This window comes from Moschus berezovskii, chromosome 15, assembly GCF_049115385.1.
Source record: "Moschus berezovskii isolate FMDL1 chromosome 15, NW_MosBer_1.0, whole genome shotgun sequence".
In the NCBI taxonomy this organism is placed as follows: domain Eukaryota; kingdom Metazoa; phylum Chordata; class Mammalia; order Artiodactyla; family Moschidae; genus Moschus; species Moschus berezovskii.
The window spans coordinates 20,922,865-20,940,278 of NC_142474.1; the positions used below are offsets into that span (position 1 = coordinate 20,922,865).

At 49.0% G+C, this 17,414-nt stretch overlaps 1 protein-coding gene across 1 annotated transcript; it reads right to left on the reverse strand.

Annotated features, from left to right (window-relative positions):
• Window positions 1-1,981: 1,981 nt before the first annotated feature.
• Window positions 1,982-7,451, reverse strand: LOC129555747 (BPI fold-containing family A member 1). Its single transcript, XM_055425531.2, has 8 exons — window positions 7,292-7,451; window positions 6,966-7,125; window positions 5,418-5,525; window positions 4,952-5,101; window positions 3,915-3,999; window positions 3,253-3,316; window positions 2,679-2,754; window positions 1,982-2,115 (listed from the first exon to the last, which is right to left on the reverse strand). The coding sequence occupies exons 1-7, from the start codon at window positions 7,449-7,451 to the stop codon at window positions 2,714-2,716; spliced, it is 768 nt and encodes a 255-aa protein (XP_055281506.2). The 3' UTR covers window positions 1,982-2,115; window positions 2,679-2,713.
• Window positions 7,452-17,414: the final 9,963 nt, after the last annotated feature.

Sequence of the window (17,414 nt, forward strand, 5' to 3'; positions counted from 1 at the left end):
ACCTCCTCCCCACCCAGATGCTGCAAGTCTTTTATTAATTTTAAGAGTTCTGAAAAAATTGGTTCTGACAATTTTTGCCAGTTTTCTGATTGCTTTAGATAGGACACAATTTTGGAAGTCTTTAACCTGCCATTGCCATTGCCACTGACATCCTTGTGGAGGGTTTTTAAAAATGTGAAAATGTCACTGTTAAAAGTCATAAATGTGCTCTGGCTAACCAGGTCACTTGGCAGACTATCTTGTATCCAGGGGAAGGTTAGACTGGTTAATTAGAAATTGAAATTGTTAGGGGAGAGAAAAGACCCACTACTGAGCTATAGGAAGAAGTCTAGGGAGCAGTGGGAAGAAAAGAGTAACCAGAGATAGGCAGTGAATGTGTGTCCAGGCAGGAATACAGTTTGGTGCCAGGTCAGAGGGCAGCAGGATCAGTGCTGATGGTCCCCCACAGGGTGTGTGTGTGTGTGTGTGCATGCTCATCTTTATCCACCTTGATTTTTGGGGCTTCAGCCCTGGGAGACTCTCAGTCCTGACCAGGAAAGACATGCCTGGGTTCTCTCCAAGTCACGTCCTGATTGATGGTTTCCAGTCTGGAAGGTCCTTTCTGTATTTCAGGTCATTCATAGTCATAACAATCTATTCAGCTGCTTACAGAATTTAACTATTCATCCTGAGCTCGAAGATCTTCTACTTCTGTGAGTGTGGAAAATACTTCCCCTCTTAAATCCTCATCAGAAGACATATTGGTTTCCTATAATAAACCTTCTTTCAGTTCTGAACCACTGGACTGTCCTTCTCTGATGCCATATTGGTTGGTGGCAACAGAAAGTGATCGTGGTGGGTCCAGACATGATGGCAGACGTTTGGCAGGGCTTGAGAAACACCAGCCTGCATCTTCTAATTCTCACAAAGTTAGTGGGGTCTCCCAATATCTGTGATGTTTCAGCCCTTGATTTGCCTTTTTGTCATTCTGTGACCTTGTACAAGTCATTCATATACAACAACCCAAGGCCTCCTCTGTGGAGTGAAAAGGTGGGGCTGCTCCTCTAAGGACCTCAAAGAATGAGAGCATGTTTATTTTGTATTTGAGAGGACGATGTTCTTCAGCCTAGGTAGCCCTTCTTCTTCCTTCTTGCTTCCAGTTTTTCATAAATCTTACCTGGATTCACAGTCTCAACTTCCTTATATCCCATTCTCTTCTCGGTTCCTTAAAATCAGGTTTCTTCCTCTAAAAATATGATTCTCACTCAGGGCATCAATGATCTTTTCATATGCAGTTCCTCTGACCCTTCTCTGTGCTTGACTTCCCCAAGCCTTTCAGCAGTGAACATTTTGCTCTAGTTTGTCCTTCGTCCTACTTCCTTCCTGTCATCTTTATCATCCTTTTGTTGAAAGAGCAGAGAAGAGGCTAGTATTGACTGGAGGCAAATAGGAAAATGAGCAGTATCCATCAGCTTCCTGGATGGCTTCCTTGGGGTCTCCTAGGCACTTTCATGCAGTGTGGCCACAGCTAAAGGCATGATCTTCCTGCCGGAATCAACTCATCCCCCCATATTTCTGGTTACCTTTGGGATCCCCCACCTGAGACACAGACAGGAATCTCACCTGCTCCCCCACCTCCACCCTTCTAGGTCCACTTCCTGAACATCTCTCTAATCTGTCATTTTTATTTCTTGTGAAATGTTGTCTTGTGTATCATCACCTTGGCCTGAAGAGTTACATTTATCCAACCCCCGGTGACACATCCTAAGAAAAGTCGTTCTGAAGTCCACGCTCGTCCGAACATCCTTCTGTCTCACCTAAGACCATTAAGATCTTCAATGTAAGGTTCAAACTCTGTTCTACGGCTCCAGTCACTCAGGCCAGAGCTCTTTCCCATCTGTGAGCCCTCCAGTGATGGTGAAGAATGACAACAGCTTGTGCAGAGAAAGGGAAGCTTTATTTGGTGATGAACAAGGAACGACACATGCTTGGTGGGAAAGCAGGGGGAGAAGTTTTCCCAGTGAGACGCCTGCTCTGGTCTCCAAACATGGCTGTGTCGTTGTCCAGGACGTGGGCCAGCCTTCTGTGAGCCCTCGGGAGCTGGGCAGGGAGTGCATCCAGCCTCAGGAAATGGTTCTGTTGGGAGAAGACCCCAGACAGAATGGAGACTCAAGGCCGCTGAGTCTAGATGGTATTGGCCCATGATCAAACCTGCCCTCCAGAGGGTGGGGAGGAGGCTGAGACCCTGGAGCTGGGGTCCTTGTCTCAGCCACCAGGGGAGCCCAGACCCAGAGTCAGGGGGCTCCTCGTGCGTGTGCTTGAGTGAGTGTGTGTCTGTGTGTCCACGTGTATTTGTGTGTGGCGTGTTTGCACATGTGAGTATAAAGGTGTATGTGCGCTGAGATTGTGTGCATCTGTACGTCTATCTGAGTAACCATCGTGTGTCTGGGCACTGTGTGTGTGTGTGTGTGTGTATCCATGGCCGTGTGTGCTTCCCTTTGTATCCGTGTTGGGGTGCCACTTGTGTCTCTCCACCACTGTCAGCCTTTCTGCGGACTTCTCTCTGCATCTTGGTGTTTGTCTATACGGCTGTTTGTCTTTCCCTTTGGATGGCACTGTCCCAAGCCCCCTGCTGCCCACACCAGGAGGAGAACAGCCGACCATCCCCCAAATCCTGTGGAGTGTGGAGCAATACTCACCGGCTCAGCAGAGGCCAGGTCCGTTCCTGGAAGTCTTAGACCTTGATGACAAATTCTAGCCCGTGGATCAGTGCGTCTGGAAAACGAAAAAAAAAAACAAAAAACAATAACCGCAGACCACAGGGAAGGAGCCCAGGGATCTTCGTGGTCCCCAGGGGCCTGGGAAATGGGAACTCTGAGATTCAACCATGCTCAGGCAGGGCTTGAAGGGGACTGTGCCTCCTTCATCAACCAGCCCAGCTATTCTTAAGTTATGGCTGATGTGGGGAGACAGGGTCTATGTCTCAAGGTGATCCTGATAATTCAAGGCAAAAAAGAACTCTAAAATGGGGAGAGCTGAGGCTGGAGGGCCCTAACTGTCCCATGTGTGCGGGGACAGAGCTCCCCGGGAAAAAGCCCTGCTCCTGCAGAAGGGAGAGAGGACTTGGAAGCGGGTCATGTCTAACTCTTCTGTGACCCCCTGGATTGTAGCCCAATAGGCTCCTCTGTCCATGGGATTTCCCAGACAAGAACACCAGAGCAGGTAGACATTTCCTCCTCCAGGGGATTTTCCCGACCCAGGGCGGGTACTTACTGACAATGGAATGTACCAGAGTGACGTCCAAGCGGCTGAGAACTGCATTGACCAGGGGGCACACCTGAGCCAGGGGCGGAGAGAAGCATTAGGCACCTTGGGAGACACTGGCAGCAACCGCACCCCGAGTGTGGGTTCTTTGGGGAGATCTTCTATCGTTTGTCTGTGTCTGAGAGTGTCTGATTCTAAGCAGTCCCCCAGATGAACCCTCCCATGTCCACACTAGGCAGATGGAGCTGCTGAAGGCCGGGATGAGGTGTCCAATCACAGAGCGAGTGGTGATCTGGCGTCTGTTTCTGAACAGGGTGGACGGCTCTGGGAGGGGTGGGTTTCTAGTCATAGGAGATCCTGAGCATAGGCTGGGTGAGCCTTGTCTGTAGCCATAGCGGGGTGGACTGGGAGCTTCTTGGGGCAGGAACCAATCTGTTTCAGCTGTAGTGTAGACACATAGGTGCCTGGCCCAGAGCAGAAACCGATCAGTACATTTTGAAGGGTGGGAAGAAGAAACATGGACAGATGGATCAGTGGACAGACAGACTGATAGATGGAATTTACTTATCAAACTGAGTGACCCAGAAGAAAGAAGCTCACTCCAGGGGCTTCTTTTGGCCTGAGAAGCTCCAAGATCAAGGACCAGGAGGCTACACTCTGATTCTACTTACCTTGCCCTGCACCAGCCCAGGAAGGACATCATTCAAGATGCCAGTGAGCTTGTCAACAAAGCTTTGAATGGGGAGGGGGGCCAATCTGAAAGAGAAAAGCATGGGGAGTGCAGGGGCCTGGGGCTGGTATGGAGAAGCATGGGTGTGTGCCCACTTTAGTCTCAGTACTGATAAGGGAACCTGGCCTTGTGCCTCCACACCCACGTACATCCACAACAAGGCGCCCATCCGAAGGGAGTGACACCCTGCACAGCAGTGCACACACTAGGTACATATAGAAGAACACATAGTGACAGCACACAGTAGGTGTTCAATCAGGCTTTGTGGAATCCATATAGGAATGAACAGTGCTTAGTATGCAGTTGTCATGAGGATTCAATGAGACGATACATGTGACACATATATGTGTGTTCAGTAAATGTTAGTCATGGTGGGGGTGACTCCTGTATTTTATACCTGCCTCCCTCTCCCTTTCAAGAGTAACTGAAATAATTACCCATGTGGGCTTCATAGCTATTTTACTCTTTACTGGGACAAAGCACGTTCACATTTATTTTTGAGGATTCTCTCAATAATGCCAGTATAGCTCCATATTACAATTATCTGAGTAAGCTGAGGCTCAAGTTGGGTAAGAACTGTTCAAGTTCACACAGGATGCCCTCCATCTCTTGCATACCCCTCAGCTAGATGGGGCTTGAACTCAGATTTCTTGTTGCCTGATCCAGCATAATCCCCTGGAGAAAGAAATGGCAACCCACTCCAGAATTCTTGCCTAGAGAATCCCATGGACGGAGGAGCCTGGTAGGCTACAGTCCACCGGGTCACAAAGAATCGGCATAAAATTGGTCAGCCTGGCCTAAGAAGGGATAGTGACCATTTACTTATTCATCCATCCATCTGTCCATCCATCCATCCATCCATCATCTCACCCTTCCACCCTCCCATTCACCCATTCTCCCATTGTTCCATCTTTCCAAGCATTCACCCATCATTCTATCCTAGTGTCGCAACAGGAGCAGCCACCCCTCGGGCCTCACCCATCAAGCAGGGAGATTTTCAGGCTGCCAGGGGAGTGAGTGCAGTCGCCAACAACCAGGTGGACATGCTTCTGCTCATCTGTCACAGCTAAGAGTTCCACGGTGATGTTTAGCTTCACAGCCAGCTTCAACAGACTCCCCGCCAAGGGCCTGCAGAGGAGACAGTCCGCTGTAGCTGAGCTTCCATGTCCCAAGGCAGAGGAGGTTTTCTTCTGGACAGAAATGCCAGTCTCGCCTCATTCCATCTTGCCCACGACTGTACTCATCTCAATTCCCAGTAGGCTCAGAGAGGCCAAATGAGTCTCCCAAGGGACTCGAGGTCACTCAGAATAGCAGCAAATGAGCTGAAGTTGGAGGCTCAGGTCTTTTGGATAGACTCCAACAGCTTTTTTCTTTCTTACCACTCATGATCATCAGGGTCTCCTTTGGTGAGCCATCCTCCCATCCCCCCTTGGAGTCCACTCACGTTTTCACGCTGAGGATCATGCCCAGAGGGATGGTGACATAGAGACGATGGCCATCAGGGCTCTGCACAAGGCCAAGTTCCAGCAGCTGAGGGTTAGTGATCTTCAGACTGCCCAGGGAGAAACACTGGTGTGAGAAACATTAACTCCTCTAGTCCTAAACTTAGAAACCACATCTAATCCCACCATGAGCATCTCAGAGGTGGAGTTACCCATGAGGTGGGATGGAGGAGATATGAGGGGAGTCTTGCAACAATAGCCACATGAGTTTTGAGTCTCACATCAGTTTTTCCCATCCTCTGCACTGGGTCAGGTCCCTCTGCTCACCTCAGGTCTATGAGGTTTTCCAAGATAAGAAACTGTGTCTGGGTTATATTTGCATCCTGTACACCAGCTCAGAGCCTTACTAAGAAAGGGGCTACTTTATATTGGCTGTTTGTGGACTGATGAGCAGGTGGGTGGATGAATATGTGGGTAGATGCATGGAAGAGAAAGTGGTCAGATGAGGGCAGATGGTCAAGTGGATGCATTGGTGGGTAAGTGGATGAGTGGATGATTTTGGGGCAACTGAAGTAAGTCCTTCACACTTAAGAGGGATCATGAATCTTGCTGAGTCCTTCAATGGCAGGTCAATCAATAAGGTTTATCATGAAGACAGAGGAGCAGGAAGCTGGGGAGAGCTGAGAGAGGGTGGAAGTAAGCCTCTTTCCTGAGCTAGCTTCTGTGTCAGATGATTTACATCTTCTCCAGTCCTCCTGACAATTCTTCTCTGTGGGTACCATATTCTTCATTTTACAGATGGAGAAACCAAGCCCGGAGAGGCTGAGTGCCTTGCCCCAGGTCACCCAGCAAGTATACGATGGATACAGAAATCAGACTCAAGGCTATCTGTCTGTCTTCAAGCCAGAGGCAAGCATCTGGGCGGCGGGGGGCGGGGGGCCAGGTGGGAATCCTGGGAATGGATTTGATCCAGTTCCGTAAAGGACCAGTCTTGCCAGCTCACTTTCCACTCTTGCTGTTTGTTAATTGGATTGTTCCACGGACATTGCATGACGATGGCACTGAGGAGAATAGCTTACACTTTCTTGCTTCCATCAAAAGCCACCGTGTTCACTAGTGAGGAGAGCAACTTAAGAACAGATTTCACCAATGAAGAGAGCAAAGTTATCATGGTAGAGTGGAAGGAGCCTTGGCCTTGGACCTAAGTCAGTCCGAGTTAGAGCCCTCATTCTGCGTCACTCTGGTGGTGAGGGCGCAGGCCCCTTTCTGTGCCTCCACTTTCCTATAAAACTAGGGATCATTAAATCGACCTCAGAGGATTATGGTGAGGGTTATAAGATGCTGGAGATCCAAGCTGTGCTTCAGGACTGGGGGCAATTGCTGGTTCAGGAGAGCTGCTGCTTCCTGCGGACTGTGAGCGGCTCTCAGCCTGAGTCCTGGCCTCGCATTCTGATGACCCCGTTCCCTCCTCCAGGGCCACTACTTGGACTGGCTGGTCTCCAGTGGGAGATCTCTGGTGGGGCCCAAGGCCCTGCTTCAGGGCTACTCACTCAATGATGTTGTTCAGGAGAGGGGTGAGTGAAGTCACTTTCCCAAGCAGGCCCCCCAGCAGGCCACTGGGAGCGTTCCCTCTGTTCTTCAGGATGTCCAAGAGCGGAAGGTTTTCGAGAATGCCCAACAGACCCTCAGAGAGCAGGCCATTGCTGAGAGCTGGAAATGGGTGTGGGGTCCTTGGGGGTTAGATCTGACAATTATGGCTCCTCAGTCCTTGCCCCCCTTTAGCCCCCTTCCCAACCATTAGATGATTGCGCGTACGCGCGCGCGCACACACACACACACACACCCCTGGAAGAAGTTGTCACAGACTCTTACTTACCACCTGTCAAGCTTCCAGCAAGATCTGTGGGACTCGGGGCCAGGGCTGGAGTCACAGCCAAGGGCAGAGTCTGGTCCAAGGGCACGGGCAGGGCTTCCAGCAGGGCCGTGGTCTGGGCCAAAAGCCCACAGAGGACAGCGAGGCTCCCGATTTGAAACATCCTCCTACTCAGTGTCTGTGGAAATGACAGATACTAGAGAGAAGCCCATCCGCTGCCTGCCCCGCCCCAGCACACCAGGGTGGGACTGGCAACAGCTTGGGCACTTGCTCTGAGCCAGGTATCAGGCTGATGCTCCACATTTGGTGAATGATTTCATCTTTACCCTTGAGATGTGGACACTTAGCACCTGCATTGCACCAGTGAGGAAACGGGGGTCTAGTGAGTTTAGGTAACTTTCCCCAAGGTCACAAGTACACACTGGGGAGAGGATTTAAAGATAGCTCTCTCTCTGCCCTGGGGGCCTCTGCTTAAATTAAGTGACCATCAGATTTACTTCCCAGTTGGGCTTGCTTACAATGTATTGAATGAGACAAAGCAAATTAAAAGGCTTAAACGCGCTAGTGGCTGAGGAACTCGACTGCTTTGTCACCATCCTCCTTAAGTCCTCTGGTCTGTGTGTAGCCCGTGACGCTTTGTGGAAGCCCTTGCAAGTCACAAGACTATCAAAGGTGGCGGGGCTATAGCTACCATCTCATTCATACCAGTGCTGGGAAATCCTGGGAACCATCCAAAGTCCTCATTCCACAAGGACAAGAGGACCAGAGAGGGGTAGTGATTTTCCCAAGGTCATTCAGCAAACTAATGGCAGAACTGTGGTTGGAGGAAGGTGTCCCTCCAACCCCAACTCTCCACCCCCACCAATATACACACTATCTCTTCCATTTCTTTCTCTTTTCCCTCAAGATGATCTGGACGATCTTCCTGAGCAACCTCTGACATCTGCCTCCCTTTTGCACCAGTCCCCTTCCCAGATGCCACCATCCTTCTCCAGGGCCTTTTTGGAGGTCAGTAAAGGTGTCGAGAGCTGGAGCTGGCTCCCACACTCTGGAGACACTCGGCTGCTTTGGGCAAAATCCCATCAACTGGCCGATTTGGCCAAAGAGCCATCGTTGTTGCTGCCACAGGAACTGAAAGGGCTTTTTGGTTCGAAGAGCCAGTTGTGGCCTCCCTGGGAGGTAAGCTTGGCTTGGGGCCTCTGAATCTCCTTTCAGCAACAGATCTTTTATGACTCCAATGGAAGCTAAGGACTCTTGGTCCCAGAAAAATGCACCAAAATGTACAAAATTGGGTGGATTGTAGGAGGTTGCTGGACGGTGGTCTGGATGCACAAAGGAGCGAGGGTGCACACTGAGCAATGCACAATGGTAAACTCACAATAAGACTCTGTAGAGACTGGGATTCAGGGCAGGAGGAGCACGCCCATGGGAGATCCCTAGCTCACGTGGAATCTGAGCAGTGCACCTACAGCCACGTGCTCCCTATCACCACCAAATAGCCTGCTGCCACAGTCTCTACACTGATGTCAATGGTCTCTTAGGGAGGCAGAGTGGACGGTTATCACCTTGCCCCCCAAATGGCAAGCCTTGGTTCTCTTGGAAGACCCCCAAAGAGTGATCTGAAGTGCAACCAGCCAGTGATGCCACAGCGTGGAGGCTAGCACCTCTGCCCTCCGAGGCAGTAGTGGTGGTGGGGGAGAGTGGAATGCACAAGTCTCACCTGGCTTCTCAGAGGTCCTGGCAGCTGTCGTGTTCTCCTTGCTTTGCCGAGCAGGCAGCCTTTTTTATAGTGTGGAAATCAGGAAATGAGTGATCGAGAGATGGATTTATAGATAATTCAGAATTCGGCAATCTGTTGGTGTCTTTCAGGACTCTCCAAAGTAAATAATTGCCAGTCACATTAGTAGGTGGGACCGTTAAGCTGTTTGATCGACAAGTTAAACAGAAAAATGAGATGCGGATGTTACTCAAGATTTCATGGTTTCGTGAGCGGGGCTGAGGCTGGGAACCCTCGCTCCAAGGTGGCCTGAAGATTACGTTTGGAACACCGGGAGAGGCAGCTGTTGAAGCCCTGGAAGGGACCGCAGTCTCACTGTTGTTTAACTCGCTAAGTCATGTTCGGCTCTTTGAGACCCCATGGACTACAGCCCTCCAGGCTTCTCTGTCCATGGGATTCTCCAGGCAAGAATACTGGAGAGGGTTGCTATTTCCTTCTCCAGGGGAATCTTGCTGATGCAGGTATCAAACCCACCTTTCTTACCTCTCCTTGGCAGGGGGGTTCTGAACCACCAGCGCCACCAGTCTCATTGTCGTCGTTGTTCAGTCCCTCAGACGTGTCCAGCTCTTTGCAGCTCCATGGTCTGCAGCACACCAGGCTTCCCCGTCCTTCACCATCTCTCAGGGTTTGCTCAAACTCATGTCCATCGAATCAGTGATGCCATCTGACATCTCATCCTCTGTTGTCCCCTTCTCCTGCTTTCAGTCTTTCCCAGCATCAGGGTCTTATCCAATGAGTCAGCTCTTCACATCAGGTGGCCAAAGTCTCATATCCAATATGGAAAAAGAATCAAATTGTCTCTGATTTCCCTACATCTGGGGCGCCCCTCTGAATCCCAATTGCATGACAGTCACATGCTGGGAGCTAGACATCTTCACAGAACCCTGGAGGGAGGGGTTGCTGCCCCTCCTTTGCAGAGGTGGAAACTGAGGCCCAGTGGGGACAGGTGCCCAAGGACACAGGGAAGATGAGGGCAGAGTTAGTTGCTGCAGTGCTTACTCCTGGACAAATGTCTCTTTGAGTAACAAAATACAAAGAAACTATGAGGGACTAAAAATAACTGCATGCATCTGCAGTTGGGGCAAATTATGGACAACAAGATATAAAGAGACCAAAAACCCAACTGCCACTTCTGAACGGCTGAGGACCAAAACCGGGGAGGTGGGTGATGGTAGGGAGCAAAAGCAGGGTACTGCACATACCCCTTGCACCCAGCACCACCAAAAGGGTGGGCAGACCACTTAAGCCCCACTCCAGCCCAACCCCTGGACACACCCCCTACCCTCACCGCATAGAAGGAACCAGCGTGACCCGCCTTGGGGAGGGAGCAAGGGAGCCTGTTAACTTACTTTCACTTGCCCCTGCTGTTAGCAGGGTCCCCTGTAGTCTTCCCTGAATTTATTGTCTGGCCTCTAGTCAATTTCTATTGACTAAGGAAGGCCAAGAACCCTGGTCAGTGTCATTAGGACTCAAGCTACTGGATAATAATCACAATAAAAACAGTGTCAACAGGTAAGGCTTGCCGAGCTCTGCCTAAATATCAGGCCCAGCATTGCTATGTTTCACATCCAGCCCTTCACGAATCCTCATAGCCCTGTGTAGGGTGGGAATGAATACATCCATTTTACAAAGGGGGAAACTGAGGCTTGGAGTGGGAGGCGACAAGTCCAGAGTCTCACGGTGGGCCTGGGGCCCAGGCATCCATACTCTAGTCCTTTCTCTCGAACACTGGGCTGAGATGAGGGTGCCTTGGGTGTGCTCTGACCATTATGCCTCCCTCCATCTGTGAATGTCATGCTCCCACTTGTATAACCTGAAAAAGGCTACCCAGTCTCCCAGGCCTGAGGGATTGTGTGGCATCCTGATCTCTACCCTTACCTTTTTTTCTTCCCTTCCCCAAATGAAGGCATGAGGAATTTGTTCCCACCCCTTGGGTCTTTGGAGTCTGTTTTACAGATGAAAAAAATGAGGCACAGGGAGTTCCGGGTCTTAGTCCAGTGAGAGCAGCTCTTGTCTTGTGGAACCAAACACCTTATAAGCAAAATCAGAGTGAAGGAGGAAATGCACATTAATTGAGTACCTACTGTGTGCCAGATGCTTTCCATACATGAACTTCATCTTTGATATGATTGGCTGATATTTTTGTACCTCAAATGTCAGAGGAGACTAAGGTTCAGAGAGGGTGATTATTGCCAAGGAACACACAGTGAGTGAGTCGTGGAATCAGAATTCCCCCCCGTGTCTGATGTCCCGGTAAACAGTGAGCCATGCTGCCCTCCCTTCATTTCAGACCGTCACAGGAGCTGCTCTTGCTTCCTGGGAGTCTGCCTGATGCCTCTAGGAGGCTGTGGCTTTGAACTCAGTTATCCATTCAAGCACATACCAGGCTGTTCCCACAGCCTGGGTGTTGACAGTCACTCTCAGAGGGGTCCCCTTTTTTTGTTATTTTGGTACAGCTTTTCTGGATCGGGTCACATTGTTACTATCTTTTGGGGAAATAGAGGCAGACTCTGATGCTGGGAGGGATTGGGAGCAGGAGGAGAAGGGGACGACAGAGAATGAGATGGCTGGATGGCATCACCGACTCGATGGACATGAGTTTGAGTGAACTCCGGGAATTGGTGATGGACAGGGGGGCCTGGTGTGCTGTGATTCATGGGGTCGCAAAGAGTCAGACACGACTGAGGGACTGGACTGAACTGAACTGAAGTCAAGGAATGGATTCAGGTTTGTTATTGGACAGCTAACAGCCAAGCTAGGAAGTTACATTTGTGTTATGGCAGAAAGGGAATGGCTTTGGGCACATATTGCCCTGGTTCACATCCTATGACCCTGGGCAAGTCCCTCCAATCCTTTGAACCTCAGTTTCCTCATCTGTAAAATGGGAAGTTCGTATCTACCTCACAGGGCTGTGGGGGATAATGTCTAAGGAGGGGGTTTATGTTCAGTTCATAAGCTCATGTGTCTACATGGTTTTCTTTAAAAAAAAAGGTTAAAACAGTTTTAAACGTTTCCTTCTTTATTTGGCTGTGTGGAGTCTTAACTGCATCATGTGGGATCTTTTGTTGCGGTGTGTGGACTCTAGTCGTGTCACACAGGCTCCAGAGTGCGCAGGCTCGGTAGTTGCAGCTCTTGAGCTTAGTTGCTGTGTGGCGTGTGGGATCTTGGTTCCTTAGTTCAGTTCAGTTCAGTTCAGTTCAGTCGCTCAGTCGTGTCCGACTCTCCGCGACCCCATGAATCACAGCACACCAGGCCTCCCTGTCCATCACCAACTCCCAGAGTTCACTCAAACTCATGTCCACAGAGTTGGTGATGCCATCCAGCCATCTCATTCTCTGTCGTCCCCGTCTCCTCCCGCCCCCAATCCTTCCCAGCATCAGAGTCTTTTCCAGTGAGTCAACCCGTCGCATGAGGTGGCCAAAGTATTGCAGTTTCAGCTTTAGCATCAGTCCTTCCAATGAACACCCAGGATTGATCTCCTTTAGAATGGACTGGTTGGATCTCCTTGTAGTACAAGGGACTCTCAAGACCAGGGATCAAACCAGTCTCTCCTTCATTGGAAGGTGGATTATTAAGTACCTACATGGTTTTCTTTTTAAATACATAATCCCTTTATTTATTCATTTATTGTATTTTGGTTGCCTCTTGCCACATGGCATGTGGGATGGTTCCCTGACCAGGGATTGAACCCAGGCCTCCATAATGGCAGCATTGAATCCTAACTACTAGGCCACCACGGAACTTCCCTACATGTTTTTTTTTCCCCCCTAATGTATGTAGAGTTTAGTATTTCAAGTATCATTTTGCTGAATAACAGAACCTTCTCCATCTCCCCCTGGCATTTTATTTCTGTTCTAGGGGCTTTATTTGTGCCAGGGCATCTGAAGAAGGCTGGCCTGTCCTTGTTTTGACTGGAAATGTAGAGACAGCCACACCCCATTTAGTCCCTTGATGCCTAGATGCTGTGCTTTCCTTCCATCCTAAAAGCCCCTTCGAATTGACTTTTTAAATTATATTTTCTCTTTTATTTTTAATTGGAGGATAATCGCTTTACAGTATTGTGCTAGTTTCTGTCATAAAACGACATGAATCAACCGCTGGTATACTTAACGTCCCCTCCCTCTTGAACCTCCCTCCCACCCCACCCCATTCCTTCCCTCTCATTTGTCTGCACTGGGTCTTGGTTGAAGCCTGTGGGATCTTTCATTGCCAGGTATGGGCTCAGTCGTTGCTGCAGGCAGGCTTAGTTGCTCCGTGGTATGTGGGATCTTAGTTCCCTGACTAAGGGTCAAACCTGCATTCCCTACATTAGCAGGTGGATTCTTAACCCCTGGAACATCAGGGAAATTCCATCCCTTCAAATTTAGCCTTTTTACTCTCTTGCTGGACACCCAAAAATGTTCTGTGTCTCAATTCCTTGGGCCTTAAGCAGGACCCTGGGCGGCTACCTTAGCTCATCTGTCTGGACTATGACCTTCCAGTTGACCTTCTCTCCTTGGGGTCCTGCCATCTTTCCTGGCTCTGGAAGGGAACAGGGGCACAGACCCTGCCCATTCTGGAATCTCCCACATTGACCTGGGGTTTCTGCTGGCCCTCCTGTCACACCAAGGTTTGCCTGGGGAGAAGCAGGAGACACTCCTCAGAACCCACAACAGCTATGTTCTCTTCAGTTTCTCTTGGACTCACACACTCCACCAACAGGGGAGATTTTCTAGTCCTGGGAGCAGGAAACGTTGCTTCAGTTAGCCGTATGCATGCTATTCTTAATGTAGAGTATTAGATTATACACTAGACTATTCTATAGCACAGTCATATACATGCTATTCTCCTATGTCCCACATTTTGAAATTGAAAAACTCAGGCTTAAAAAATAATTAAGCTACAGTAAAATTGACTTTTGGGGGGGTGTATAATTCAATGAGCTTTAACACATGAATAGTTTTATGTAGTCACAATAATAATATGGTTACTACAGAACATTTCCATCACCCCCAAAATGCTCTCATGCTGCCCTTTCAGAGTCACTCCTTCCCTTCTCCTGATTCCCTCCCGCCCCTGCAACTGGCAACCACTCATCTGTTCTTTGTCACTGATGTTTTGTCAGAGACCCAGGCTTCGGAGACTCAAAAGCCTTCTCTCAGCTTCTGCTGAAGTTGCCCTTCCTGGAAGCACCGGTGTGGCTGGTTTCCCTTCCCCGAGCAGGACAAGGGTCATGAGGCATCAAGAAGTGTGGACGGACACCCAGCTAACATTTCAAGACAGTATTTTCCGCGTTGGGGATGTCAGCACCTCCTCATTGTGTTTCTCACAAACTGGAGGTTGTGCCCTTTTCATCCTACACATCAGACTGTGATTGTGTTGGGGAGTCTTTACTGGCATTGTTTTGTGAATCAAGCGATCCCTTTTTAAAGGGCAGAGTTCATTTTATTTTTCAATTGTGCAAGGTCTGCTCTCCAGAACTTGGGAGTGGGATGCTAGCTCTGTCCCCTGGGAGCCAGAACTCTGTGGAAGCGAGAGGAAGTTGTTACACGCATAGGCGGGCAGGGTCTGGAGCAAGCATCTTAGTATTTGGGGCTGAATTTCTGCTTCAATTACCCCCTACCCCAGTATCATATGAGAGGTCCATTGTGAACCAAGTTCCTCCAGAAGAAAACATGATGAGTCCACAGCTCTGTGAACCTTAAAATGAAAGAAAGAAAGGAAAAAAAAAAACAACAGAATTCAAGAAACCCGAGGAGGGCTTTTGAGAAAGGCACTCCCGGCAGGGGTCAGAAGAAAGGCGGACAAAAGCTGCTTTCACCGAGGGACCAGGCAACATTGCCGGAGGTTGAAGTCCAGCCCTCCCGTGTTTGCTCTTTGAATCATGAGCAGGAAAATCCTGTAAACTCAAGGCTGTCAAGGGGAATCTTTTGTGTGAATGTGGGCGTTTAGGGTTGCAAATCCCCGGTGAAGCATTTTGGATTAGGGAGTCTGGGTTGAAAGATGGAGACATGAGTGTCGCTTGCCCCATTCTCATCTCTGAGCTGTTGACACCTCTTTGTTTGAGCTTGTCAGTCAAGCTGAATGAATATTTCATCATTTCCCCCTAAGTGTAGGGTGTGTGTAGATGGGTGCAGGGATGTTGGGACGGAAGACTGAAGTGGGGGATTCACAGTGGTCAAAGTTGTGGGCTCTGAAGTCTGGCTGCTTGAGTGCAGTTGGCTTGGTCATTTCCTGGTTGTGTTAGGATAGCAGTTTTGAATAGGATAGCAGTTTTGAACTTCATGGGGTTTCTGGGAGGATTTGATGAGATGCTGGATGCAATCTCTGAGCACCAAGCTTGGCATATGCTGAGTCCTTAAATGTGTGCATTATTGCTATTAATTGTGTGTGTGTGTGTGTTATTTCCTCTTTATTTCTCAGTATGCTCTTCCTTGCCTTGGGTGGAGGAGGACAGGAATCTATATTTAAGAACTGAGGGACTTCTCTGGTGGTCCCAGTGGCTAAGATTCTGAGCTCCCAATGCAGGGGCCCCACGTTCGATCCCTGATTAAGGAACTAGGTCCCACATGCTGCAACTAAGAGTTCTCACACTGCAACTAAAAAAAAAAAAAGGAATTGAATGTCATTAATCAACTTATCAACAATGAATTAAATGACTTTTAATAAGAACTTCCCATGGACCTAGCACATATTAATCATACTGCAAATGCTTTTGTGTATTCCTGCAAATATCCTGCAGGGTAAATAGTTTTATTTTCAAAATACAAATTTTTGGTTAAAGTATAACATAAATGGGAAAAATGCACATAAGTGAATAACTCAATGAACTTTCACAAACTGGACACCTTCCCTGTAATCAGCACCCAGATCAAGAAACAGAATGGCATCAGCCCTGCAGAGCCCCTCCCTCTACTTCCAGTCACTAAGCATCTCCCCAAGGATAGCACCATATTGACTGCTGACTGCATGGATTAGATCTGCTGTGTTTGAGCTTCACCTAGATGGGAGATCTGTGTTTCGGAGCCTGGATTTATTAGGTGTGTGAGATCCATCCATGCAGTCAAGTGAGTGCAGGTCATTCTCATTACTGTAGAGCATTCTGCTGGTGACCGTCCCACAAGATATTTATCTATCCACTGTGTTTATCCATCTTTTTTTTTTGATGTGTATTTAGGGAGTTTTCACTTTGGGGCTCTTATGACTATGGCTGTCATGAGCAGTCTTGGACAGGTCTTGTGGTGTCCACAGACACGTATTTCTGTGCTTAGGGGCTGGATTTGGGGTCAGAGGGAGGAATATGTTGCCCTTCTGGAGATGCTGCCACCTAGTTTTATAAAGTGGAATTATGACTCACCTCCCTCCAGCAGTGTGCTGGCTCATGTTTCTCCATGTCCTGCAAGATTTCTATCCCCTTTCTGCAGGGGAGGAAGACCAAAAGGTTCAGTGCCTTGTCCCTGACACAGCCAGGGAGTCCTAAGACCAGGACTCACCCATCATCTAATCACGAGTAAATGTGCCAGGCCTATGCTGTGGGTGGGTGGGGGGTGTGTGGTCACTGGCTACCCTGATGCACATGTCCATATGCTCGTGGAACTTCTTATTGGTTGAATTAAACTTGAACTCAGATCTGTTTGGTGCAAGTATTTCTACTTTACCACTCTGTCACCATTCTTCACTCCCTTGGAAGCTAGCAGAGTGGTTGGCACATATTAGATGCTCAATAAAGTGAAAGTGTTAGTCGCTCAGTCATGTCCAACTCTTTGTAACCCCATGGACTGTAGCCCTCCAGTCTCCTCTGTCCATGGAATTCTCCAGGCAAAAATACTGGAGTGGGTTGATGTTTCCTTCTCCAGGGGATCTTCCCAACCCAGGGATCAAATCCAGGTCTTCTGCATTGCAGGCAGATTCTTTACTATCTGAGCCACCAGGGAAGCCAGGTGCTCAATAAACATGGGTTGAATGGATGAGAGGATGGGAAATCTCAACAGGACCCTCCCTGCACTGATGAGCAGATCCATGGATGGGGGCTGCTGGCTGCCAATTACAGGATAAGAGATGATGTTTTCTGTGTCATTTCTGGGCTGATGAGCAAACCCAGGTATATCCAGTCTCAGGATGGATCTTCACCAAGTCTGACTTCTGGAACCCTAACCTCAGGACCTAGGCAGGAGGCCCTTTGCACTCTTCAGAGCTAGAATTTATTATGGAAGAGGACAGGATGTCCTTAGAACCTGTGGTACAAGTTTTTGGGGGCATCAGAAACCCCACTGTAAGGGAGACTTAAGGTCTCCAAGTGTGTTATTTCCTGCTAATCATCAGTGGCTGCTGGAAGGTGCTCAAGTCTGATTCATGGAAGGTTGGCTGGAC

Excerpts from the sequence above, each read along its gene's own strand:
- LOC129555747 (XM_055425531.2), bottom strand. The coding sequence starts at position 7,451 with ATGTTTCAAATCGGGAGCCTCGCTGTCCTCTGTGGGCTTTTGGCCCAG. Across the intron at positions 5,526-6,965 it reads CTCCTGAACAACATCATTGA|TCTGAAGATCACTAACCCTC; the intron begins GTGAGTAGCCCT and ends CTCCCTGGGCAG. Across the intron at positions 2,755-3,252 it reads TCTGGTACATTCCATTGTCA|ACGCACTGATCCACGGGCTA; the intron begins GTAAGTACCCGC and ends TTCGTTTTCCAG.